At 38.1% G+C, this 27,217-nt stretch overlaps 1 protein-coding gene across 1 annotated transcript; it reads left to right on the forward strand.

Moving 5' to 3' along the window:
• The first annotated feature begins 1,513 nt into the window (after positions 1–1,513).
• LOC101914327 (opsin-5-like) lies at positions 1,514–25,966 on the forward strand. Its single transcript, XM_013295959.3, has 5 exons — positions 1,514–1,601; positions 5,148–5,310; positions 8,146–8,273; positions 8,821–9,155; positions 25,426–25,966. The coding sequence occupies exons 1-5, from the start codon at positions 1,514–1,516 to the stop codon at positions 25,915–25,917; spliced, it is 1,206 nt and encodes a 401-aa protein (XP_013151413.1). The 3' UTR covers positions 25,918–25,966.
• Positions 25,967–27,217: the final 1,251 nt, after the last annotated feature.

The raw sequence follows: 27,217 nt of genomic DNA on the forward strand, positions 1-27,217 counted from the left end.
ATCACAGCAGTGAAAGCTTTTGAGCTTGTGTCTCCAATGTACTAAATCTGGACTGAACTTTCTCGTGGTGGTCACATTACACTGCAATTCAGAAAGGAGAATCCATTGTGGTCCCACTGAATGGGTGGTGTTTGAAGGTTGGCTTAGAGAAGTGCATTGCTCTTTTACATTAGTGTAACTCTTCACAAAGGATTTTGCTGGGAAAAGCTGAGCAACATCCCGCTGACTTGACTTGTCACAGCAGGTATGCCTCCTTGCTGAAGACATATACTAACACCTGTGCTTATATTCAGAGTTGTCACATAGGATGCCTGAAATAGACTTTTAAGTTTAATAACCCACTCCCTGAAATCTGAGTCAATCTGTTGTATTTTAAAGGAATTGGCAGGAGCTACACACTAAAGGAGGGGCTGTTGATTTACCTTAGTCCCTTTACTCTTTCACATACTTTGCTAATTTCTGGGCTGCAGAGACACAAATTTCTATGGACTGGTTTACAAATGCACTCAATGAGACAGATTCAGAAAGGTGGAGGGCAGGGATGGCAAATAAAGGTGGAATGCTTGTGGAAGGCAGGAAGAAAGAGAGAATTTATTTGGCTCACCACTACATAAAGCTACAATTTAAATGCTATAAATAAGTTTTAGAATTAAGTGCATACATAAACATATCTCATACAGTCTTGTCTCTACTTACTAGTTATTCTGATGCCCTTCATACGTGTGTGTGTTCCCTCAGGTTTATATTTGCAGTTTTGTACCCCTTGTTATTAAGATTTCCTTCATTGGTTCCTCTGGTTGTTGTAAGGTGGTGATGAGTAATATTCTGGAACAAACAAATCATTGAGGCAAGGTAGGTTTCCAAAATTTAATGGACCCTTGCTCACCGATTGCATTCATAATGTTGTGAGCGTTCTTATATTTGGATAATTATATCCTCAAATTAATACTTATATATATTTTTATATATTAATATATAAAATATGTTAAGATTATATATATATTATACCCTCAAATTAATAGAATTTTGTTTACTTCAGTTCTAGGCTGTGATTTAATCTTAAAGTTATACAGAATCACAGAATGGTTGAGGTTTGAAGGGACCTCTGGAGGTCTTCTGGTCAAAACCCCCTCCTCAAGCAGGGCAGCCTAAAGACAGTTGCCCAGGACTGTTTTTCACTATCGCTAAGGATGGAGACTCCACAACCTCCCTGGGCAACCTGTGCCAGCGCTTGGTCACCCTCAAAGTGAAAAAGTTTCCTGATGTTCAGAGGGAGCCTCCTGTGTTTCTGTTTGTGCCCATTGCCTCTTGTCCTGTCACTGCACACCACTGAAAAGAGCCTGGCTTTGCCCCTTTTGCATCCTCCATTCAAATAAATTAATTGCTTATTCAGAAAATAAAATTAAATTCTCCTTGTCCTTTCCCCACAAAACAGCTTGCAGCCTTGCAGAGAGCTCACAGGCGCCTACTTGTATACTGAATTTCTAATGCTGTGTTCTGTTTTGTTTTTCAGATGGGCCCATCTTTCAGTAACTCGACATTCCAGTCCAAAATAACAGAGTCAGCTGATATTGTTGTTGGAATATGTTATATGGTATTTGGTAAGTATGATTTCATGGTATAGAGCTTTGGCTGTATTTGATGTGGTAAGGAGACTTGACTGTAAAAGTAAAGTTTTTTTGGACACAGATGAACTTCTCTATATTCATAAAGAGGGGAAAAAAAGCACAGGGTGAAATCATTGAAAGGTTTTTAATGTGTGATTTATGTTAGGCAAAACCCCCTTTATTCAGTACTAGGAATATAAAGCTGGGCAGGAACATGAGTTTTTGAGGCCCTGGCAGTTTTAAGCATCCGTGTGATCATTGTTAAGTCTGAACAAGAGAGTGTCTCTTCCACACATCATTGCAAACCATAGAACAACGTATCCTGACTCCTCATAATGCCTGAAGTGAAATACCAAAAGCTGTAATTATAACATGTCAGGGATAGGTGCTGGAAAGACCAGGTTTATGGCCAGTGTCCAGTCATTGCCTTAGAAAGTGAGATTTCTGGGGAGGGGGCTATGCTGTTAGAGAGGAGGCAGATTTATTATCCGTAGCTCTGGTCTGGCTGAAGAGAAAACTCCAGATCCTAAAGGTACTGGCCAGTGTAACCATGAGCCAGAGACCAGGAAAGTCAGCCCAGACATCTGGGGGAACAGTGGCCACCCTCGTTACGTGCAGTTGGTAGGCATGGGGATAGAATCATAGACTCATTTAGGTTGAACAAGACATTTCTGGTGCTTCAGAAGATGTTGAAAAAGGAAAACGTAGCAGTCGAATGAATGCCCTAACAGACCTATGGCAACCAATACTAGCTCTGAAGTGTGGGATTAATGCAAAATAAATATAGCACAACAAAGAGTGAACTCATGTCTAGTCCTGTCAACGAACATTTGCATCCTAATGGCTTCAAAGATTAACATGTGTTCTAACATGTTTTCTCCAAATTTAAATGAATGTACGCCCTATTTATTTTAGAGTGTAGCTGTATATGGATAGCTGAGTTTGAGAGGAGACATATAGCCTGGGTGGACAATACATGTCAGTTTAGAGACATGTCCCTGCAGCATTTATACTCCTGAATTTGCAGAGCTCACCAGCTAAATATAGGATCATTTCTCATCAGAAACCTCATGCAATTTTTCTACTGCCAGATGGACTAGAAATTTTCTTGTGTAGCTTCATTTCTGGTTTTAATGTTTTCTGTTTGTTATCAGTACCAGATAAGATGCAGACCTCTTTACTGACAACACTGCTGATAAAATAGTGACAATTTTATCCATGTCTGTCCCATGTTTTCCTCTCCCATCTTTGTTCAGCTAGTCATACAACGTAGTGTTGCCTCATAACTTTTGTTTTAACTTTCTCTTTCTGGATCCCATGATAATCCACTGTGCTCAGATCACTGAGTCTTTTTTCAGGATGTATCCTCAGTATCTACTGTACCAATTTTACCAAAGCTGTTGGACAGCGCTGCTTGGAAAACAGATGCAGTATGTTCACAAGGCCATAGGAAATGGAGCTTGGAGTGATCCTGATGAGCATTTAGACCATTTCTGGGCCTCTTACACCATTCCTGACCAAAATTTGTCAAGCCTTCTCTGAAAACCTTTCTATGAACTCACTAAGCAGTTTATTCCAGTGTTTGCTAATGTAAGGCAGAATAGGAAACGTGGCAAAGAGGTTTCCAGTAAGTGGTATTTTGTAAAAGTTGCACAAAATATTTGAATGAAAAATCATATGCTTAAAAAGGAAAAAAAAAAAAGGTTTTAGATAAAACCTCTTCCCATCTCTTCCTCCAGGGATTTCACAATGGAGATGTATGTGAACAGGGATGGCTTTGACCATAACAGTCAGCCAGATGCTAAAGTGACTGTCATGTCAGTTGGTGCATGCTAAAAACTGTAAACGGACTTGAGCTGGTAATCCAACCAAGAACAGACACCATGGGAAATAAAAACAAAAAATAAAATTGAGGTTTTGCTAAAGGAAAAATGTGGTGATTGACTCTTCTGTAGTACAGCTGCTGAGGGTATTTAGTATAAGTGATATCTCTGATGTGGCTACTACTTTAATATTCTGGTTAAAATTAATCTCACTAGGAACAGTGAGAGAGCATATTCTGATAGTCTGATGGTCTGTGCTCCCTGACCTCAGTCAACTGGATTCTGCTTAAGTAATGTTCCTTTTAATGATACCAAGTGATAATCAGATTGAAATGTAATTGAAACATTGGAAAATATTAAAATGGGGAAAGAAAATGGAAATAATAATTTTAAACAAAACTGTTGCCTTTTACTGTGTTTTCATCGTTATATTTTTGAAGTCTTGGAAGAAAAATGTTTGGAACAAAATTGTTGCACATTTGTGGGAGCAGAATTCAAGGAAAATATCTTTTCTCTTTCCAGGAGATTATAAATTACAAATATTTTAAATAGGTGTAAGGAGATCAGTGGTAGAAAAAGAAATTACCAGTGTCTAACATTACTTGCTAAACTGCCATTTCCTTATAAGAAAATATCATAATCTGTAAAATATTTGGGAAAATTAGGTAAATTATTTCCTGTGAGAGTATGATTAAATTAGGCACATTCTCTTATGGGTATAATCCAAAGCCAATGTTGGTTTGCAGTCTCTATGCGAGTTGTTAACCTCAGTTTCTATATCAATATTTACCTATATTCTATATTTATAGTGTTGCTTTTTTTAGAGGTATACAGGAACAGGCAGTGAGGTCCATAAAGCACTTGGTCTCTATCCAACAGCTCGATTTCACACGGCATTAATTAAGGGACCCTCTTGTTTATTAGGTATTCTCATGTCCATGGCCCTCTGGGATTTTTACATTTGGAAGTGTTGTTCTTGTGTGTCTATAAAAGGCTGCTTAAAATTCTGGTTTTTCACTGTTATTTGACCTTCAAAACTGATGGTCACCTAACTCACATAACTTTGTGTATCCTTCATAGGCTTTGATCCTGTCAGTTTAAAGGTAGAGAGCAAATTACTTGTCTTCTACTAGATTACTTGCAGCCTTCTTAAGTTTCTTGTCAGGGCTCATAGTAAAACCAGCATTCACAGAGAAAACAGTTCTATTGACACACAGTGCAGACATTACTTAACTACATTTTTCTTTTTCATGCATGCTTCAACATTCTTGCTGTATTGTGTATTATTACTAGGAACTATAACAAGCACCACTGAAAAAATGCCTCAAAGAGAAAAGAAGAAGGTTTAGCGAATGGAGAGCTCTATACCTGGAACTGGGAAAATGGGTGCAGTGTCAGATGGGTATCGTCTCGTGCTTAATTAATGCCAGCTTCCTAAAGGAAAAATTATTTTTGGCAGGCCAGTTAATTTAATGAATACAATTATTCATTAGATCTTAGTAGACAGTTTGATGAACAAAACAGGAAGAAAGCAGGAAAAATGACAAAATATTTTGAAAAATCTTTGAAATATAAGGAAGAGAAAAGCACAAATATAAAATAGAGACAAGTTTATCTGATAAATGATAGCTATGATGACAGCGCATTATTCTTGTGCAGGAAAAGAAAAGGGATGGCTGAAAGTAAATTTTTCTTCATATTCCATGTTTCTCTGCAGGAATATGCTCCTTGTGTGGGAACAGTATTCTCCTACATGTCTCCTACAAGAAAAAGAATTTGTTGAAACCAGCAGAATACTTGATTATTAACCTTGCCATCAGTGATCTTGGTATGACTCTGACATTGTACCCTCTAGCTGTAACCTCCAGCCTCTCACACAGGTTTGTTCACTATGCACATATTTAACATGTAGGCTCTGGGGGTCTGTGTCAGTGATGATGACCAAATTGCTCTGCCACTTTGCGTGTTGTAAAAGTGGGAATTAATTAGAGGGACTGAGAGAAGTATGTTCTGTAACAGCAGCTTTATGGACTGCTGGTGTTAATTACTATTTGTGTCTGTTTGAGGTTACTGTCTTTTTGATTTCTGTAGGGCTGGGATTTTGTTCCAAATATTCGATTCCTACGGTATTTATCCTTTGTGGGTAGTATTATTCAAGTGATGGTGAAATGCTTCATTTTTTTCAATTGGACAATGAAATTTGGTATCGTAAAAAGGAAACCCTGAATTTACTTATGATCTCCAAATGTAGGGGTAGTGATGATGCATAGAAATGTAGTGTTCTGTATTAATTTTTAGGTCAGCACTCTAATTTGGAACTTCTTCCTTCCTTCCCCACTTCTCTTTATCCACATGTATTTAACCTCATATCATTGTGCAAGATCTATTTTTTGTGATCTTTTAAAGTCTGGGAGTCTTGGGAGGCTCATTACTAGACCTCAGATAGTATTTGTGCAACCCAGGAAGCATGAAAGTGTTTGAGAGAAGGGAACTAGGTAGAAAAGGTGAAGGGAGATCAAGACTGATAATCAGGAGTTGTTCTGCAGGGTTTGGGATAGGATGGTATTGGCAGTATTTTGGTCTATCCCTCTGGGTTGCAGAATGTCTCACAACTGATGGGACAATAGGAAATGGCCACATGCTGCACCAGGGGAAGTTTAGATTGGATATTAGGAAAAATTTCTTCATCAAAAGGGTTATCAAGCATTGGAACAGGCTGCCCAGGGAAGTGGTTGAGTCACCATCTCTGGAGGTATTTAAAAGATGGTAGGTGTGGTGCTTAGGGACATGGTTCAATGAGGGACTTGGCAGTATTAGGTTATTGGTTGGACTTGGTGATCTTGAAGGTCTTTTCCAACCTAAATGATTCTATTATTCTATGTGACTATGCAGTACTGATCTGGCTTCCCAAAACACTTTACTGAGAAAACTATGAAGGCCTGTAAAATGCTAAAGATTGTGAGAAAGTAAAGGATTGCTAACTAGATGGAGACATCATCAAGATAGCCCATAAAAAACCTGAAAGAGATAAAAAGATTAAATTAGTTATTTAAACTGGCTTTTCCTGTATGGGAATGATAAGAAAATAGCAGCAGAATCAAAATCATTAAAATGGTTAATGTGTAGTATGATGAAAGACAGCCAAATCTGGAAGAACTGCCATGGCAATTTGTATGTTGGTGACAAAGACATATAAACTAAATATTGATGTGAAGTCAGCTAAACAGAAAAAAAGGGAGAAACAGCCTCGTGGTCAAGAATGGAAATTCATTTAATTGTCACAGAAATTACATTCATTGTAATCTCCTTTGGGAATTAGGTGTCTTATCAGGTAGCATCCACCAAGAATTCCTGCTGTCCCTCTCTAATAGGTGTCTGGTCTAACTGCTGCTGTTGTACCAGCTGTTTCTATAGCAGCAACTGAAGCTCCACAGCTTCCAGCCTAGCATGTGGTGGTAGATTGGCACTTGTTTTAGGACATTTAGCACGTTTTAGCCCAGCACTGATATACTGGCAGTGGCTCAGCACAGACATGAATTGCTGTGGCTCAGCTCTTGCTGGGTGCCCCTCAAAGCCGCGATACTGGGAGAAGGGGGGAAGTGAGAGAAGAAGCTGTTCTAATTTGTGTGTTGCCAATGCCTGAGATTTATTTCAGTTGGAATTCAATACTAAATGTATTTATGCTCCTTATATATTTTATTTCTCCACGCATTCCTTAATACATTAGAAGCAAATGTACCTACTAGTTAAAATACCCTTCTGGATTTCATATATCAGTAGATACTTGAAAGGTAGAGTTATATGTGGAACAGTTAAGGAATTTCTCCATGTTCAGCTAAATAGTTGCTTAAAGAGAGACTGGTAGCACAGCGGATCAGAGAGTCATGTAGCAGTGTGTGGTGCAGAGATCCAAGCCCTATTGGAATGAGTGTTTAGTAATGTAGTCAGGTAAAATATATTTAACAAAAGACACAGAGAGAACCTCACCCAACCTAACCTCTAGGTAACTTTTTCTTTTCAACTAATCAAATTGAAAAAATTGTACTTGATGTGAAAAAAAATCTCTCTTTGTCCTTCTTGCATCTAGTTTTCTCTTATTTTGGCACAAAATTAAGAAATAAGAGAAAAAAATCCAGTAATTACTCAGTTTTTACCACATTACTTTCTGTGCTGAAATATTGCTATATATATTGACTAATGGAGGTGATGTCTTCAAAATGTAGCAGGGGGATTTTGACAACTGCTACTGTAAATCATACAAGTATATGAATAGAAAGGGAGGAGGTATAGTGATTCAGATCAAAGTTTTGTTCCTCTGGAGAACCTTCACAAGTGTATGTGTTGACTTTGATGGAAACTAGTTTTAAAAAGATGCATAAAGGTAGCAGAAGTAATAATAAGCAGTATTTATGAATTTATGAATTATCATGACCTAGGTCTACTACTGACAAGCATTGTGATTATTCTTTTCAGAAAGATTATCATTAAGATATACTGCTTTGTTTTATAAAAATGGCTTAAATGTGAATCATAAAAATGAAGCAGAACATTACTGGCTGTATCTTCTGTAATCCATCATTGACCAACAAATGATTTAATCATGCAGTTTTATTGAAATTTTAAGGCTACAACTATAACTATATTTCTACCATTTAGCATTACATTTAAGAAAAAAGGATAACATCTGAGAATTAGTTTTCTTGGTTATTTTCCAGGTGGCTGTATGGGAAACAAATTTGCTTGTTCTATGCGTTTTGCGGGGTGCTGTTTGGGATCTGCAGTCTTTCAACACTGACATTACTGAGCATTGTGTTCTGCCTCAAAATTTGTTTTCCAGCTTATGGTAAGCTAATGTTTCTGTCCTAGGTTACTCAATTTTTCTTCTGAACATAGACCATCATTTTTGGGTTGCATATCCTAGAGAGTATTTTTATAGAAGAGAACTTTTAGATCCAGTCAAAAAATTCTTATTTCTGTGATCATTGATAATTGACTATAGGGCTAGATATATGTGATTCATTACATTTAAGCTCTTGTAAGTCAGTGTGATAATTTGGAAACCTGGAATAAGAGTTCTTATCTGAAAGCAAGGCTAGTCTGAATAAACTGTGGCTTTTTTTCAGAGTTTATTGCTACATTTTGATAGAGATTTATTCATACAGATTTATGTTGTACTAACTATCCTAATTGTATACCCAAGAATTCAGCTATCTAATCTTTTTGCAAATTGTTGTGAACCGTGCCCTATTCTTACAAACCTTCAATATGCTATAATATCTAGAACACCTATTGAAGTTATCCTTCTTACTTACCCTGCTTATCTGTCTCTATATGGGAAACTCCATCCAGATGTGTCAACGATGCTGATCTTCACTGATTGTGTCTTCCAGGGAACAGGTTCAAGAGAGAACATGGACAAATCTTGATAGCCTGTGCTTGGACTTACGCAGCGGTTTTTGCCTGTTCTCCTCTAGCTCACTGGGGAGAATATGGACAGGAGCCCTATGGCACAGCCTGCTGCATTGACTGGCATTCCACCAACGTAAATGCCATGGCCATGTCTTACACCTTAGTCCTCTTCGTTTTCTGTTTTATTCTCCCTTGTGGAGTAATTGTCACTTCCTACTCTCTTATTCTGGTGACTGTGAAAGAATCCAGGAAAGCAGTGGAACAGCACGTCTCCGGCCCTGCCAGGATGAGCAATGCACAAACCGTTACTCTCAAGGTATTTGAAAGTTAGTCTTTGGCAAGCTGTATTTGGCACAGCTGGGCTGCACCATTTAAGGACCCAGAAACTTCCTGAGAAGGAAATAAAGATGGAAAAGAAAATCGGTCCTTACTGCATTTTCATTTCAGACAACAGTGTTGTCTTGTGCGGATTCACTGTATGGCAATGAGTTGCTAAACATACAGATAGTATCTGTATTGTTTCTGGAGGGTGGTAATTAAACAGAACTCCATTATTTGTGAAAATTAAGGTTTCAGTTTTTGATCAAAAGGAAGGTTAGAAATTGGAGCACTATATAGAAGTGAGTTTGGGTCTCATGCTCTTGAACCACTGCTTATGAAAGCCATTCTGGTTTCAAGTGAGTAAATTCTGTTTGCCCAGCTACAGAGATCTGAGCACATCCAGTCTTAAGCTTTGTATCACTGAATATTTAAAATAGTGTCGTAGAGATCAAATTCTCTTGTTTATAAATGAAAAAAGGACAAAAGTCACAGAAAAGTGTTTTTCTGTAAATACTTTTTGAACCAAAACCTCTGAAGGTTTGTGTTTCACTAGTTTATAAGCAAAATTAAACCTGTGGTTGCAGTATTTGTTGTGGAAATTGTTTCTGGCTGCCTGTCCTTTCCAGAAAATCAGCATCTATCTTTTTAATGTAACAAAAAATAAGAAGAGAAACTTGCGCAGCTGACATTAGGTGTGCTTTACTCCTCAGATAATGTACCTATTGAAAGATGTGTTACCTCTTGACTCTGTTAATTATCTCCAGTGAGAAAATCTTTGTTTTTTCTTGATGTCAGTGTTTCTCTAGTTATTTGTTTGGCATGTCCTTCTAAGTATCTTCCTCACCACCCTTCAGTTTTCTGCTTGGAATCATCTTTGGTCCTTCTCTCTGTTCAGGAATATGGACACTCATTTGCAAATACAATTAGATATCTCACAGATCTGCTTCTGTATAGATGATCTGCTTTCTTTTTTTCATGCTAACAAATTTGGTCCCTTTCGGACATCTCTCTTCAGATGACCAAGTGCAGTGTAGCTGCACTAGACATCTTAATCTGCCTCATCTCTCCCTTTGAGTATCTTGGGTTTGACCACTGTTGGAAACATCCTCCTCCTATCTACTGCATAGTCTTTTAACCTAAATATCTTCTGCAATCCAAGCAGTTTAATAACTAAAGAGTTGTGTCCATATCTTTCCTACTCCTTCTTTGTAATAACCCTTAGATGGGAAATTTCCCAACTGAAGTTTTTGGGTATATTCCTGCCTTGTTCCTGGATATTCAGTAGACATGTAGACATTAATTTTCTTAAGGCTTTCATTTGACCACAGGATACTTTGCTGTAACTCTAATTAACTTTTAAAACTCTTCATAGCTTATGCTAATTCTATACTCCAGTAAGACCAAGATGCTGGTTACACTGCATCCTCACAACAATCAGAAATATGCAGGCATGTTCCATGCTACTTGTCATTCTTATGAGTTCCTCCTAATAGAAACTGGCAAAATGAAAACAATATGTCCTTCAAAACTTCCTTTGTGATGTTAACACAAAAAGTCATGCTGGTGTGTCATACAGATTGATACTGGTTGGGCTGCTGAAACACCAGGAAAACTGCTTATCATGTACCGACAAGTATCTCTTCTTCATATTACCTGATTTTTTCCCCTCAAAATTGCTCTGATCTTCACTGTTAGATTGTAAACTCCTTAGTTACTCTGAGGGTGCTTATCATCTATGGAGAATCTCACCCTAGGATAATAGTAATAATGCAAACAATAAGTAGTTATACATGATAATCCCTTCGAGACATCTGCTAAGAGGATGATGTAAGTCAAACTCCTAAAAGCAGAGAGGAGAGAAGAGACCTTGTTTTGGTTTGCTTTCTTTTGTTTTGGTTTTTTTTTTTTTTCCTTAAGAAACTCTGCTAAAACAATCCACTCCAAATCTGCCAATTTTATGGTGTACTTGGAATGATCATTTGTTGAACTGTAGCTCTTCCTGCAGGATTTGAGCTGCAATACAGTCCACTTTGTAGTGCCTGTCAATTAGAGACAATTTATAGCCTGTTCTTCATCTGGCATTTTCCATCCTGCCTCTGACATCAGGTCACTGTGACTTAGGAGTCCTGGTCAGGTTTGACCTGTGCCTCTACGGTCTGATCCAGCTTCAGCTGAAGTGCTTGGACACTGCTTCAGTCTTGAAAAGCTAAATCCAGAAACTGATCTGGGGCTTAAAACGGGGCTTAGACACTTACAAGTCCAGCTAAGCCTAGATCATGGAAGCTCTTGCGTGGTGGCTCCCTATGCCTCGACGCTCCAAGAAAATGTCACAGGTTCCTCTTCAAGCATAAAGGTTTCCCAAGTTCCTGCAGTTTGCTTTAATCTGTATTGCCCTGCACTCTAAGTGGCTCTTTCCCAAAACATATTAACTTAACCAGGCCATAGCGTGCAATTTAGGCCCACTTTAGCATATTTATTAGTAATTAAAATTGGTAATTAAAAAAAAGAACAATAAAGTGCTGATAACAGTCACTATCATTAATCTACTTCCCATGGTAAAAGATCTGTCTATAGGGGTGTTTTCTGTGCTTTTTTAGAATGACACTAGCAAGATTCCTAGAAAATTTAATGGGAGATGTATCATGCTATTAGTGCTTTTGTGCTTGTGAATTTGCAAGGCTGGCTAACTGCTGATACTGCTTTTATTATTATATAGTGCTATTATATAATGCTATACAATATATTATATAATATAATATAGTATTATAAAAATCAATTATAATGTGTACAGAAGACACTATTGTTCTCATGTGATCTCTTCACAGGTGCATGAGTTTTCCAGCTTCTGGAGAAAACATGCTCTGAGCATATAGATAAGACTGATAAATATTATGAATGCAAGGAGAGATGTAGAAAATTGCCTCTTCTCCAGGAGTTCCTTGGGATTAACCTATTTCAGAAACACAATTTAGTTCCCCCTAGATGCTGCAGGAGCAGAACCATGATGAGCGTAACTTCATGTCTCATCAGATACTGATCTAAATACCATTACTGAATTGTCTGCAGTACCTTCAATTTAAATCATGAGGGATAAGCCTTTGGCCTGGCAGATCGTGTTCAGTTTTTGTTCTGATTCAGTCTTCGTGTATGACCTTGGACAAAACTCCTGCTACTCAGCTTGTATTTCTTTGTGGCTGTAGTCTGTGATACCTCTGAAGTACCTGATTTAAAGCACTGAAGTATCATTTGGCTGAAAAGAAGGTTGAACAATTCACATCTCTCTTCTAATATTGTTTACTGAAGAAACCGGGTTTGTTCATTTTTATAATGCAATGATTTCCAGAGAAACAACACACACAAATCTACACACTATGGAGGTTGATTGGTCTTAAACTGGGTTTCTACAATGCAGGGACATAGGGTTTGAGTTTTTTTAATCCTCACTATTTTTTTTTTTTTGTTAAATTAACAGAAATTTTACCACCAACATTAGTGGAAGGTGTTGCATTGCTTTGAAATTGGAAGTATTCTATATCCCCTGGTACAAGAAATCTTGAAAGCTGTGGCTAATTACAGGTGGGAAGATCTATGAGCATAAAGGGAAGTATAATGGAATAATAAATTGGATAAAGGTTGCTATTCAAAGAAGACCCTCAGTTTGGAATACAGGATGCTAAAGCTCAGTAATTCATTGCAATGGGTAAATCTACTCCTGAAGTAAAAACAGAATTACAGCTGTTCAATGACCTTTGTGATTTTGGCCACCTTAAATACAAGCTTTAGTTGTAAGGCAAAGCAACACTGTGATTTGCTGCAGGCATTTCAAAGCTGTTTGGGGATTAGTGGTCAGTGTGCTGTTTCTAAATGTGTGTGAAGGGCAAGAATCTGGATGAAGATACAGTCTTAGTGCCAAACCTGCACTATTGACTTTATCATATTTATTGATTTGAGGGGAAGGCAATCAGCTTTTTGACAAGTGTAGGAGAATCTGGTTGACTGATAAAGAACATGTTGAACGTGTCTTACTTCAACGCATGTTATGGAAGAATACAGAAATTTCATTTGGAAAGAATGTGAGATTGAGCTTCTGTTGCTTTAATGCAGATGGTCATATTTATGGTTGGCTTTTACTTTTGTGTAGGATAAGCATTTATAATAGTGAAATGTGAAAGAAGTGCTTTTAGATTCCTGTGTGAGCATGGTCCAGATAAAAAAAAACCCTCTTCCATTATGTTTTAAACCTTTCAGAAAAGTTGCCTTCATTTTTGTGTGCTCTCATTTGACTAGTTTATTTATAGTGATCACTGCTACACATCTAAAAATCCTAGGCTTTCCAGATGTGCAGGTCCTACAAAGTTGCCAGGCATCTTGGGCCAAAGTACAATTGTTATTTTTTTTAAATCTGGGAAAGGTTTACAGAGGAAAAAGAGGACAGATCAAGGGTAAGACAGCCACTAGCCATCCCAAGTTCATCAGGCTTTTGTTACAGCCTTATGAATATCATTTTAATTCCTTTCCTCCCATTATAGGAATAATAGCATTAGTTATTCTCATTTGTTGCTTTTCAGACTTTGCCATCATTGCTTTGGAATGTTTTGCAAGATACAATTGCAATATGCCTTGGCTTTACAGTTCAGTAAACTCCCAGTATGCAGAGCGTTTAGCTGGCTAGTTTCATGATTTCTATGCACAATGAAACTCTACAGGATGGGAAATTATGGCAAATATTTCCCTTACTGACGAGAACTGGAGCAAGGTTGAACTACCAAACCAAGGCCACCAGTGTAGTCATAATCACCTACCAGATTCAAATTCAGGAACCAGTCTTGCTTTGCCTGGTGCTTAGCCTGTTAGCCTCTGCCTCTTGCACATTTCTGCCTTCAGGCTCCAGGTATAGTACTTGTGGTGACCTGACTACTCAGCAAAGTTTGCACAGATAGCCTGCAGTTTTCTAGTAGAGGGGTCTGCTCTTGCAGGCTTTTGAAGAAAGCTAGATGAGCCTTGCCAGAGGCTGGTCCATGAGATTGGATCTGTGAGCCTTGTAGCCTTCAAGGACCCAAAGGGCTATTTTGGGGTCTGTGCTGCCTGACTCTAACATAAATTCAGCAAACAGAGGGAACAGGTGATTTGTAAAGAGCCTGTCTTCATCTTGTGAGCCACACTAGGGGACAAGCAGCATCTTGGTAGAGGGTGGTGGACAAACTGACAGGTTTGAGGTCATAAAGGGCTGGATCAAGGGACAAGAGCCATTTCCTCCATCATGCTCCCTGCCAGCTGAGCTATTTGGCTCAGAGAGGTACCATCCCCTGTCCTGCTCAGACATTACCACAGTGACTGCACTTCTGAGAAACTCTGGAGAAGCAGTGGTTTCTCTATGGCACCCTGCTTATTAGACCTTGCTCTGGGGTGCACAGCTCATTGGTGTTCTAGGAAGACCAGAAGAAAAAAACGCTCACCTATTAGTATTGCTTTCTATATTTTGATGAAAAATGGCTTTCAAAAAGGAGGCTGAGCACACAGTACTAAAATAAAAGAGGTAAAAATATCAAGCGATGGAAACACTCCCATGATGATACGTTTATATTCTCCTGTCACCTGTGACCTGGATCAATGAGAAGGCTTTCTTTCCAGCTTCCTTAATTGCCCTGGGTGCTCCTTGATTTCTGAAAATAAAGCCATAGCAACTGTTTGTGAAGGCCTCTAGCCTAAAATCTCATTGGTGAGATCCTCAGTGAAATCTAGGAATTCCCTTTGGCACTTCAGCAGACAGGGGTGGGTGCTGGGCACTCTGAGGACAGGTTGGCTCTGGTCATTGGGGATCACTGGGATTTTGCCTGTGTGGTGCATGTGTACCTGTGTGCACAGACTCTGAACAAAACCTTGCTTTTGCAGCTTGTGAGATGTAGAAAAAGTTGTGCTGAGCATACAAGGAAGGGCAGAAACCAGCTCTGGATATGCTCTGTGTGTGTAAAACCCCACAAGGAAATCTGGCCCTGAATCTAGCACTGGAATTCCTCCTCCAAGGGAGCCTAGATCTTCCTCACTCGTGTGCTTTAGGTGACCCTAGGGCAGGATAAGTGGAGGCTTTGTTTAGTTTTTTTAAGTATTTAATTTATCAGGTTGCATATAATGATCCTATTTACATGACAACCAAAGTAGTCCATGATGCAAGGAGAATGGATTGCACTGAAGATACATAGCTGATACACACATTTTAAATAAAATGCTTATGCTACACTGGATCATTGTTTTTACTTAGAGCTATAAGTAATAGGTGACTGACTAGAGGAGAGGGTATATCTATTTATGTGTACTTTTTGTAAGCTATCCACTAATCATAGAACTCACTTTATAAAAAAAAAAACCAAAAAACAACCATAGGCAACTACCAAGAAATTTTTGGCAGTTGCAACTAGATAGCATTAAAAATATATTTTTGCCATATTTTAGCAAGACAGCTGAAGAAGACTTACCTTCACCTTGCACATCTCAGCAGCTCTAAGCTGAGCAGATACAGTGAGATCTAATTATGTATAAAATAATAAGTCAAGAAAATAATGCCGCATTGCTTAAAAAAATCTTGCCAAAGGTCTGTTCCAAAGTCTGGGGAGCAGAGTGATGATTGGAAAGAGGCCCATAGACTTGTTTTGGAGCAGATACCAATATGAATTAGACAGGGGGTTTTCTGAACCATGTCGCTGTAACAGTATTTTACTGTTTTTACTTTTTTTACTTCATTGTACTTTGTTGAAGGGAGGAGTAAAATCCATGACATGAATTCTCAAAGCTTAGCCTGTGAGTTTCTAATTTCTTTTACTTCTTCCTCTATTTTAGAAATGCATTGGCTCACTGGCTTACTGTTTTGCAGGAAAACAAAGTAGATGTTGTAATAGTCCCTTGAGGCATAAAAAATCGGTGGAATTTATTTGTTGCTTATAAGCATGCATTTGGACTAAGTCTTACAGATTTTGAAAATAGTGGCACTTACCCTGTCAGAAACAATTTTTAGGAAAAACTTTCTATTCTCAGCAGAGCATCTTCATCCATAGCAATTCTTTTAAAAGTGAAAGGAAAGAAGAAGTATCATTATATTGGCTTTATCATAGCCTTATCTGATCATCTTTGGGGAGCACATTGCTTCTTCTTTGCATCCTCTGGGAACTGAGAATCCTTTAAGGCTCTGCTGCAGTAAGTATATGCCATAAATAAATAGAGAAAAGTTAAGCACTTGCTGCAAATATTCTTTTCTGTTTTGCAGGCAAGAATAAATTTGGCTTCTACAGAAGAGACCAAAGATGGACAATACATAATTCATAGGAAGGACAAGATGCAGTCCTCTTGATTTGAATGACACAATCATAGGGATACTTGATTTTTCTAATTCATTAATGCTCAAGACTTCTTACTGAAAAACATTTTGCAATGTATTTCTTAAGAAGTAGAAAAATTACTTCTAACGTTCTATTCTAAACACTTCTTGTTAATTCAGGGAATTATCCTTTATTAACAACTTTGTACCAGAAACATCTGTGCACTGGCAAGATTCTATGTTGTATGTAGAGATACTTCAAGTCAAGACATGTAAGATGCTGAGTACATCAAAACTCTGCTTTCCTGCCTATTCCTAGAAGTGGCCTCAGGCATGTTGGGTGAACTATCCCTGACAGCTTGCAGGTTTACCTTCTCTGCACCTACAGGCTACAACTGTTCTGTGCTTTGTAAAAGATCCATAGGGGCACAGGGTTTTACAACAAGACTCAAAACTATCTTTCTTTGACTCAAAACTCAAAAGTATCTTTCTTGAACTTGACCATAATCTCTTATTTCCATGCCTTCTGTACATTGCTCCTTCTTACCGATATTCTTGATAATCCTGCCAATCTTAAGCAATAACGTTGTAGTTTCCATATGGGTATATAATAGTCAGTTGAAAGTGAGTATTTTTAGGTGGGTTTATTCTTTAGATGGAAGAATTTCCTAAATCTTTACTATAGCGAATATACTGATACACCAAACATTTATATGAGTCTGAAGAGAGTTCATTTTAGTGAGGGTAAAGTGTAGTGAAAAAAATGTTACACAACTCTCATAATCATTCTCAATTTTTGTATATATTTCTGGACAATATTATTCTTCTAGGTGAAATTTGTAAACATAGAGGTTGGCTGTTAAGTTGAACCTACCACATTAGATTTGGAGACCTAACAAAAGTTCTTCAGGCTATTTGAAGATCTGCAGCTCATACTGTTTTAGTGGAACCTGTAGATAACGGACACACATGTAGCTGTCGAGTCTGTAACTGCAAGCAGACGCTTAAATAGAGACAAACATGCTGAGCTGTAGGTGCTAAGGACTGAATGATCTAAAGCATCTACATGGTTTCCATTAAAGCTTGCTGAGATTACACACTACATGACAGATAAATCGATAATTCAGCATTTATATTTTTTATAATTAAAAAGCAAGCCCACTATTAAATTATTATACTGTTAGCTAAACCTGGCATCTAGCAAAAGCTTGCTGTTATAGCTCCATGCTGCACTATGATGAGATAAGAAAGTAACGATGACTCCTAAGATTTTAACATGCATACTTTTTTACCTATATTGAAATCTTCATTTGCTGTTTCAAATACTGGTGGTGTAAACTAGTCTTGAAAGCTTAGGGCAGCCTAGTATCACAGGTATAAGGTACGTACCTGTTTACTTGCATTTGAAAGTATATGAAATGTATTTTGTTGAAGAAACAAATGTCACCAGAATGCAAAGGAGCTTGTATTGTTAGATGCTGTGGCAGTACAAACCCAGAAAACTGGGAACCCAAATGTTTAGGAAGCAAAATACAGCAAATAAAAGAAGAAAAATCTGAGGATCTGTAGCTGGATATGACAGTAGTTTCTGTTTTTTTAAAGAAGGTCAAGGATCACAAGCACTGTCTCACTGATTGCCCTCTTGCTTAGTTGTTAGCATGCTCCCTTGTGTGTTTTTTACCCATCCCTGGGCATAGGCCACAGAACAACACAAATCAGGGACTGTTCCTAAAAGATGATCTGGGCAAAGCTGTGGCACATTTGTCTTGTAACAGTTCCCTCTTGTATAGCTTGCCAGTACCATCCTAGGAGCATCTGCACCCTAACATGGCCCTAATGCCCCTTCCTGGGGCATACAACAAATACTCTGTACCATGCAATAAAAACTCTGAACTGAGAAAATGTACTCCAAACCCCCAATAATTGTGTCTTAAGCCCACCGAGATACCACAAGAGAATGTTGGTGAGACCCAAGGTCAAACACCATGCAGTGTGGATGTAATGAGCCTGTGCTAGACCCAGACAGCAGTTCCTGATCTTATTTCGCACTTTAGTCTTATATCCAATGAGACTATCAAACCCAGTTTTTGTGTCCTGAATAAATTTCCGTGTGTTAGTTCTTAGATGGATCCCCTTTTCTAACATGCCTGCTGTGCTGGGAAGAGGTTCTGGGGTTTTTAAAGAGTTTTGGTTTTTTTTTTAAATTTATTTGCAAGCTACCCCTGGCTGAGTTACACCATGCAGGAGAAAGCTTTATGTCTGTATAGTTTAAGCAGGAAAATGGGCAATAACACCTTGGTTTTTCTAGCAAGAAAACTGTCAGTGTCAGGAGCCAACTGGCCTCTTGCTGCTCCTACCATGACAGTGCCCCATCCTGTTCCCAGGCCTGCAATGCTCCTTTCAGTGCAGTCTGGTGCTAAATGATGATGAAAGATTAGATTGACTTTTGTCATGCTGATGCTTTTATACCAAGCTTAACAGGATCTTGACATGTTCTAGTGATTGTTGATCTTAATTCCTCTGCTTAGTGTCTGTGATGTCAAATCTGTTTGGTTTACTAAGGACATACATTTACCCAGGGAGATTTCTGGCTTCTGATTAAATCTGGAGTAGTTCACTGCAGTTTGGGCTGAAATTATTATTTTGAAACTTCTATGATTCACAACATTTCTAGATTTCATATTATCTAATACAAGCAGCACATCCTGCCAAGATAACTCCTCAGGATACTAAAGTCGATGAGGCTCGGCATGACAGTCACTGATGCCACTTTTGCAGTAAGCATGCTTTGCATCTGTTTATGCTGGCCAGAGCAAAATGGACCAATCTGTGGGGACTGTTCTGAGAAAGATGAGAACATGGCTGACTGATTCATACTGGGTATACCTACAAGGCTTTTAAAATCCTTTCAGCAGAAAAGAGTTACTAGAAACCTGCCTAGAACGTAACTTTGAAATAATGCTGCAACCCATAATTAAATATATAGACAAAAAGACTTTTTGTAATGCATGTGCTCTCATTCTTCATGTACTTTCTTTTAATTATAATAAGTAATGCTTTGCAATATGGGTAGTTTAATGCAAGTTACTTTGGTGACTGTGTTAAGAGAAAGATGAGGGCAAAAAATGAGGACAATGACTTGTGCATTGTGTGCTGGTTCCTGTACAGCAGAAGTGCAAGTCTGGAAATTTGTTCCTATATGTTGGTAGTTCTCCATAGGCCGGGAGACTTTGTTATCTGGAAGCAGATTGGAAGTGACAAATACTTTCCTTGATAGGGTGTGGAAAAACATGTAGTTTCAGGATTTGATTTGTTGAATGTATCAAGCATGGGTGGTATGTTGTGTTTCTAGTTCTAATTTTTATAAACTTGATGGACAGATGGAGAAATCTGGACTGCACATGCAAAAATGCACATTCCTTTGCATGCATGATTAGAGATGCATGAGAAAAAGGCAATTTGTTGTTGTATTTTTAAATAAGTTTAGATACTCCAGAAGATTTTACATGTAAAATTACAGGATATGTATACATCATTTTAATATGCGTGTACACAAATACGTATGTGCTTTTACATGAAGAAATCAGTAACTTTCTATTGAAAACTTGTGGCAAAATAGCTCCACAAGTTAAACATCTACAATTTAGAAACAGAAGTCAGACAACAAGGTTTCAAATAAGATATTTGTGTTGTAGTAATATTTTGAATAAATATCATAGTGATCAAGCGGTTCATGTTTTTCAATTAGTTTTCAAAATGTATGATTTGATCAAATCTGGTTTTCACTTACTTTAAGTCAGTATCCTCTCCAAGCATTGTGCGTCCTTACTAAAGAAACTTAGGGTAACCCTAAAAGGCAAGTTGTGAAAGATTTGTACGTGTGCATAGTTTCCACTTCATGGGAACAAGTAACACAACTTTGTTTCTGGTAGGCTGACAGCAAGACATTGCTGCCGCTAACTGGCCGAGTGTCATTGCCTCAAGGATATTCTCACCAGTGGTTCAGTCCTGTAAAACACCATTTACTTAAATGTGTCAAGAAGCTGAATTCAGTCCATATTACTCAATATGTACTTCAATAAACATCTAGTTTGAAATAGTTGAATCTGATCCTCAGCTTGTGCCAACAGCCAGGGTTCCATGAGTGAACAGGCATACACAAGCCGAAGATCTAACTGCAAAGATGACTTACCACTGCAAGTGTAGAGCACCTATTTTCTTTTTCTGTTTTTCTGTAATGTAAAAAATATCCTCTGTAATTTGTGGGGTTTGCTGTGAAGCTCTTCTTATATACTGTAAAGTTTCCCCCTGTTCCAGCTCAATCGTAATTCCCCAAGAGAGACTTTTGCCTGTAAATTTCTGAGCAGTGTCACCTACCATTATATTTGGTATGTTAGCAATATCCTTGTGCTTGATATACAAAGAATTTTTTTTTAATTTGTAATGGTGTTTATTTGCTTCTCCAGGAGGTATTTTTAAGAAGGCTTCTGTATATAAGATTAGCCTACACACAAGGCCAAAGTTTAAAAAGATTTTTGAAAACTCCTCTATGACAAATCATATTGTTCACAAGCTATGATAGAGTCCTGTCTAGACTAAGAGGCAGAGCAAGGATTCATCACTTCTTTCCTTACCTTGGGAAATAATTACATTGCTATATGTCTACATTTATATGAATTTTTACATTTTATGAAAAGATTTATACTTGGCAAACTATGTAAGTTATGTGAAACTTCCCAGTCAGAATGGATGCTGGATGTGTAGGGGATGCTACGTATCCCGTGATAGTATTTTTCTTATGTCCCTGTACGATAAACAGGACCATAGGGGTTCTTCTGGTCAGTGAGATCTTTGAAATACAACTAATTAAAATAAAAATATGGCTTGCAAGTTGTAGGAAGAAGGCATTGCCTTTTATTCATACTACTTCAGAGCAACAATGGAACACTTGATGGTCACTTTGATAAGGAAAAGTTTTAGAAATTTCCATGGATATGTGCAGTTATGAAAATATAGCTCATAGAGCTGAAGCTGTTCTCTCTATTTCCATGATAAAGACATTACAGAAAGTCCATTAACATCATCTTCCTATTAACATGAAAAGATTGTGGATTGTAAACCTTTGATTGTACTTGTTACAAACTGTGATGAGTTGGTGACTTTTGGAATAGTTTCCATAACAACTAAATATTTTTATTGCTATATATGAATCCTGCACATATTTTTCTAAGTCACGTTGTCACATTGTTCCTTAATCAGCCACACAACTTTATGCTGGATCTCCTTGTGTTCTACACAGGCTCAGTTTGCTGTTACAGCAATGTTAGCAGCTGTGTATTAGGCAATATGTGTCTTCTTTGCTTTAATGGGAGATGCTGGGCTCAAGTGTAGAGTGAAATTATGAAAAGGCTTGGCTGTAGCCCAGCATGCTGGTTGCCCTCCCTGGGTCTCATTGTGTAGTGATGCACAGGTGACTGCTGCCTCAGGTGGTGTCACCTTCACAGGAGGATATCCAAAGCCAGAACTGACATCTGTCCATCAAGTATAGCATGAATATAATTGAATCGATCACAGAGTGATGTAATGAAATGGGGTAGTTGACCCATTTCATACTGTGAGAGTCATATTCACTTATGAACTGTTCTCCTTGGCGTGTGGCCTTTGTGAGTTAATGAAATGAAATAAAACAATGAATGTACAGATCAGTAATTCTGAACAGCAGTTTCTGGAGTAAAATTAACTCCTCATTGGAAATAACCTGCCTCAGGCAGAAGTAAAGGTTTTTTCTGACATATTCACAGAATTCTAGTTGGTTATTGAAGCTTCAATTACAGAACAATGCTGTTTTGCTTCTGTCCTGGTACTTAAATTTGTAGATAACCTTTGGTCACTGGTAACATGCACTGAATTCAGAAAGCTCTTTGGAAATCATTGGCAAAGTTGAAATACAAACCAGCAGGAAAAAAGGAAGGGTCACTCACAAGTACTACTCTGCCCCTTACAGTGAAAGAGCTTGTAGAAAAGATTATTTTGCTTTCAAAACTTTTTTTGTTGTTATCTTTGACCAGTTTATATACAGGTAATTGAAATCCCTTGTTATGGCTGACTTGTAATGCTTCGTTGCCTCTCTGTTTTCACTGGAACAGTGTACCTTCAGTCGTCTTTTTCTGATCATTTTAGGAAAAGTGACCACTGCAACTTGTATGTATAGTATTTCAAAGGTAGCTAAGATATGGTTATACAAATACACCGTGTCTCCCAGAATGTGTACTAAAGGACACTGAAGGCATAGTGTGCCTATACAATGTTCCCCCATTTGTTGTCCTTATGCAGTTCTGCTTTTGTTTGCCTACAAAAACACAACAGTGTCCTTTGGTTTGGCCCTTTGGCCAATTTCTTTTGAATGTTCACAAAGTTGCCCCATATCTGCCTCATTAAAATTCTTCTTTTTGTGCTTCTTTTTGTGTTCTTCATCATGAAAACCTTGATGTTCTTTGCCATCTTGTGTTGCCATCACTGGTTAGCCCACTCATACCTATCTTCTTGGAACCATGTTGGTCACTTTGTTGATCTTAAGGAGCTGGAGGTACTTCATCAAGCACTTGGCTTGAAACTTCTTAACATAGGCAGAAAGTGTTAAGTCCTTTCAAGCCTCCAACTTCAGACTTCTCAATATGCGGCATGATCATATAAATACTAAAATGAAGTCTCTTTCTACATTCATCTATGTATATGTACAGTTGATATGCTTAAATATCTTCAAGGGGGTTCCTTTTGCCTAATTGTGCTCCACTAAAAGCTAGTTGTCTTAAGTACATCTTCAAAATTGTCACTGACAAAGACCTGAGAGCAATCTATCACTTCTGTTTTAGCCATAGATCTTTGAATGGTATCAATTACTTTCAGGAGATATGTCTCTCTTTCCTTTGACATTATAAAGAACATGGGCTGGCTTAGATTTACATATAAGTTTTTGGATAGCCCAAGATTCATCCTGTCCTTGCTCTAGAAACTGTATTGATGGAGTTTTGGAAGTTAGCTGAAAGCTCTTTGAAAATATGCGCCAAATGTCTTTTCATAGGAACAATGTAAAGCTTATGGCAATCCCAAAGATTAATTGCTACCATAAATAAGCCATCTGGGAAATGCACCAACTGATTCTAATGTCCATTTCTTCTTAATGTGATTCTAAAGGTCCAAGGGATATTATTTGCCACAGAGATTGCTTTTAGTTTCAGGCTTGAATACTGGCCACGGGCAGTTGAGGATTACAAAACCAATGCATATGGCACCAGTATATCCATAGACAGAGCCAGACCTTCAGCAGATATTAAGAAATAAAATGCTGTGGAAACAAAGAGTAAAATTAAATTCACCCCATCCTGTGGATTTGCCTCTTCATAATTTCTTAACTAGCCTCATTCGGCCAAAACACCTTGTTTCTCAACTCTGTTAAATGACTTTAACTTTGAACTTCATGTGAGCTCTAACCTGTTAGAGCTTTAAAAGGTTATCACCCATAAATGGGAATTTTCTTCTCTGCCACTACTATTATAGTGGATAGCTTTTTAGAGACATACGCAAATTCATAAACAGATTTTATCCTAATAGAAAAAACAGTTAAATGCCAAAGACGTTCCTCATAAAACTCATAGTATGTATTTCTTGGCAGTCACCACGCATTTCTTCTTGCAAAATAAAATTTGTGAGACTATTAAACTTTGGGAGAAAATAATAGCATTTGGAGGAGCTCTCTGTGCCTTAAAAGAGTCTAATGTGTGTTCCTCTACTGTTAGTGCCCAGGGTCTCTTTCATTCTCACTCTGAACACAACAATGTTGCCTCTCTTAATAAAAAAACCTCAAGATTTTTGCAACCTTGAATCTATAGCTAGCGCCTCACTGAGAAAAGTGGTGGATTTGCAGTTAACTGATCTAGTTAGCAGCTCTGTACTCCCACTTGCAGAGGGCAGCTCAGGCAGGTGGCACAATTAGTAGCTAAAACCAAAAGTACTTTCCTTATGTATTTTCTTCTGTTCCTTGGATCCAATGCTACTCTAAATTGAATAGATTCTCTACAGTCTTCCTTATTTGGAAATACGTATTTTCGGCAAGAATGGACTCATGAAGAGCATGAAAATTCTTGTTTCTGTCTATAAAATATATGTGCACTTCAGTTCTAAACAATGTTTAGGATGATGCCCAGCAAGTTAGTCTTCCTAGATGTGCTGATGCTCTCACAGTTTAGATTTCTCAAGGGTTATGTTTATTGCAGATCTAATATTTATTCTTGCATTTTACATATCTCTGTAATAATTCATACAGAAAAACTTGTTGGTTTTGTTTGGTGGTGTGATTTTTTTTTGGAGGGGGGTGGTTTTTTTTTTTAAAAGATTCTCAAAGCTTTCTTCATAGAGTTTATTAGGACAAACAATTGTGCAGTAGGAATTCACTTAAATTCATTAATTTGATGCACCTTCAGGATTAATTCTGTTTTCTGCTTCAGATGTGTACGTGCGGCTCCAGTTGAGCACTGGCAGTAAAATTATGGAAGACATTCCATAGCCAGGAAAACCAGTATTACTAATGAATTAGACAATAAATTGGAATGGCTTTGCAATCCAGACAGCTGTTTCACCAGAATGGTATCTTTCTCTTTAGGTTGGCTTCCCTTTTGGTCTAAAAAGAGTTTTCATGGCACTTTCATGAAGAGAAAGAGAAATGTAGGCACTGATACGTTTTAACTCTGAAAGTTTCTGGTAGAAGTAAGGTTCAGAAAGAATTAAGTTGCTAGAAATATTGGCATTTGGAGAGCAGTTGAGGTATGATGGAAGACTTGGGGAGACTTTTAACAAGGGAGTTCAATCAGGTGATATTTTTATGCATATACTATTTTGATGGCTATTTTTCTCATGCATGCAATTTTTTAACTCGCTGTTTTCTCTTTTTCTCTGCAAGCTGAGTGTTGCTGTGTGCATCGGATTTTTTGCTGCCTGGAGCCCTTATGCCATTATTGCCATGTGGGCAGTTTTTGGATCAATAGATAAGATTCCTCCATTAGCCTTTGCTGTGCCAGCTGTCTTTGCAAAGTCATCCACACTCTACAATCCAGTTATCTATCTCCTCCTGAAACCAAATTTCCGAAAAACCGTCGCCAAAGACTTCACGGTTCTTCAACAGTTATGTATTAGGAGTTGTTTTTGTGTCAAGGCACCGCAGGACTACAGATCAGCTGTGAACACCAGTCTGAGAACACTTAAAGGCAAAAATGAATCCAGCTGTAATTCTCTGCCTGTTGTGGAAGAATGTTCTTATTTCCCCCATGAAAAGCACAGTGATACTTTTGAACATTTTCAAAGCTATCCAAAATGCTGCCAGGAGAGGCCAAGCGCTATAGAATGCCCTCCTCAAGAAACTATGTCCTTGGCAGCAACCTCCAAGCAAAAGTGAGACAGGCCAGTAAGAAGTCTGTGGGGAATAAAAAGCACTGAAATTGATACCTTGGAAATAAACTTGGAAGCACTACCTGTGCATTGCACATTTACAGACCTCTAGAGCTGCTTGCTTGGAACCCTCTGACAGTACTTTGTTATACTGGATTTATGAATGTAACATTTTCTGACGAGTCCTTCTACTCCATTTTCTAGACTGTTTTCCTTTTCTCATACTTTTTGATGGGACATGTGCTATAACATGGACATGCTTATAAGTACTGTATGACTCTTGCGATGCCAACTTAAGTATGTTCTGTGTTCACATCATGAACTATGTCAGACAAATCCTCTCTGCATTTCATAACATCCTTTCACTCTGTTTTCAAGAGAATACACTAACCATTGAGAGGTTTTCCATAAAGTGTTATTACCCTTTCTAGAATATGTACATTTTATATTCTGGCTGTTCAAAAGAAATAACTCAATGTAGAGTTTTAAAAGGACAAGCTCAGGCTGTCCTTTTAATTGTTATAGCAACTGAAAAGGTAAATGCTAACTGAAATGTCTGTTTTCCAGGAAGCAATGCTGGATGACTGCATATGTTGCATTTACTGGGAGGTATAGGTCATTTTGTTCCTTGCTTTGAGATGAACAGGCAGGTTCTGACCTCATTCAGGAATGAAATCAGAATATTTCTGGTAATTCAAGATAGTATGTAACTTTTGTTTACCTTTTGGTGTAATTTTAGAACTTGCCCTAGGACATAAGGTATTATTCCCAGTTTCCTGTATAGGACCTTGGAATAAGGAGTGTGAAGACCTGACCAAGAAATACTGTAAAGGGACAAGAATCTCTGCTGGTGCAAACCACTGAAACCTACCCCACACGAAGATCCCAGTCCTCCAGAAATTCTTGAATTTGGCTTAAAAGGACAATGTTGCAGGGTAAGCATAGGCACAGTTCATCTTTCCCTTGTTCTTGGGCTCCTTTTTTCTCTGGCTTGCCAGCAAAAAGCACCATATCTTCTGGTGTTGCCATGAGGGCAAGGGCATGCTAGGAGTGCCAAGCTCTGATTTTGACCAGGCTACAGCTAAAATTACCATGTATTTGTTAGTAGAAGTGATTATAGCTTTGTTTTCCAGCTGGGGTTACTTTGGTTGATAAGGCAGTCCTCCCTGCAAGGATTTCACCATCTGCAGGGCCAGTTCATCCTTTGCTCCCCGGGAGACACTACCAAAAGCTCAGGGGAATACTTGTATCATTATAACAACAATGATTCATGAGCAACACATTTTGCCACTGTTTCTGTGGTGACT

This window comes from Falco peregrinus, chromosome 3, assembly GCF_023634155.1.
Source record: "Falco peregrinus isolate bFalPer1 chromosome 3, bFalPer1.pri, whole genome shotgun sequence".
NCBI classification, from domain to species: domain Eukaryota; kingdom Metazoa; phylum Chordata; class Aves; order Falconiformes; family Falconidae; genus Falco; species Falco peregrinus.

Coding starts and splice junctions, on each gene's coding strand:
- LOC101914327 (XM_013295959.3), top strand. CDS start 1,514: ATGGGCCCATCTTTCAGTAACTCGACATTCCAGTCCAAAATAACAGAG. Junction 8,274..8,820: donor AATTTGTTTTCCAGCTTATG/GTAAGCTAATGT, acceptor TGTGTCTTCCAG/GGAACAGGTTCAAGAGAGAA. Junction 9,156..25,425: donor CACAAACCGTTACTCTCAAG/GTATTTGAAAGT, acceptor TTTCTCTGCAAG/CTGAGTGTTGCTGTGTGCAT.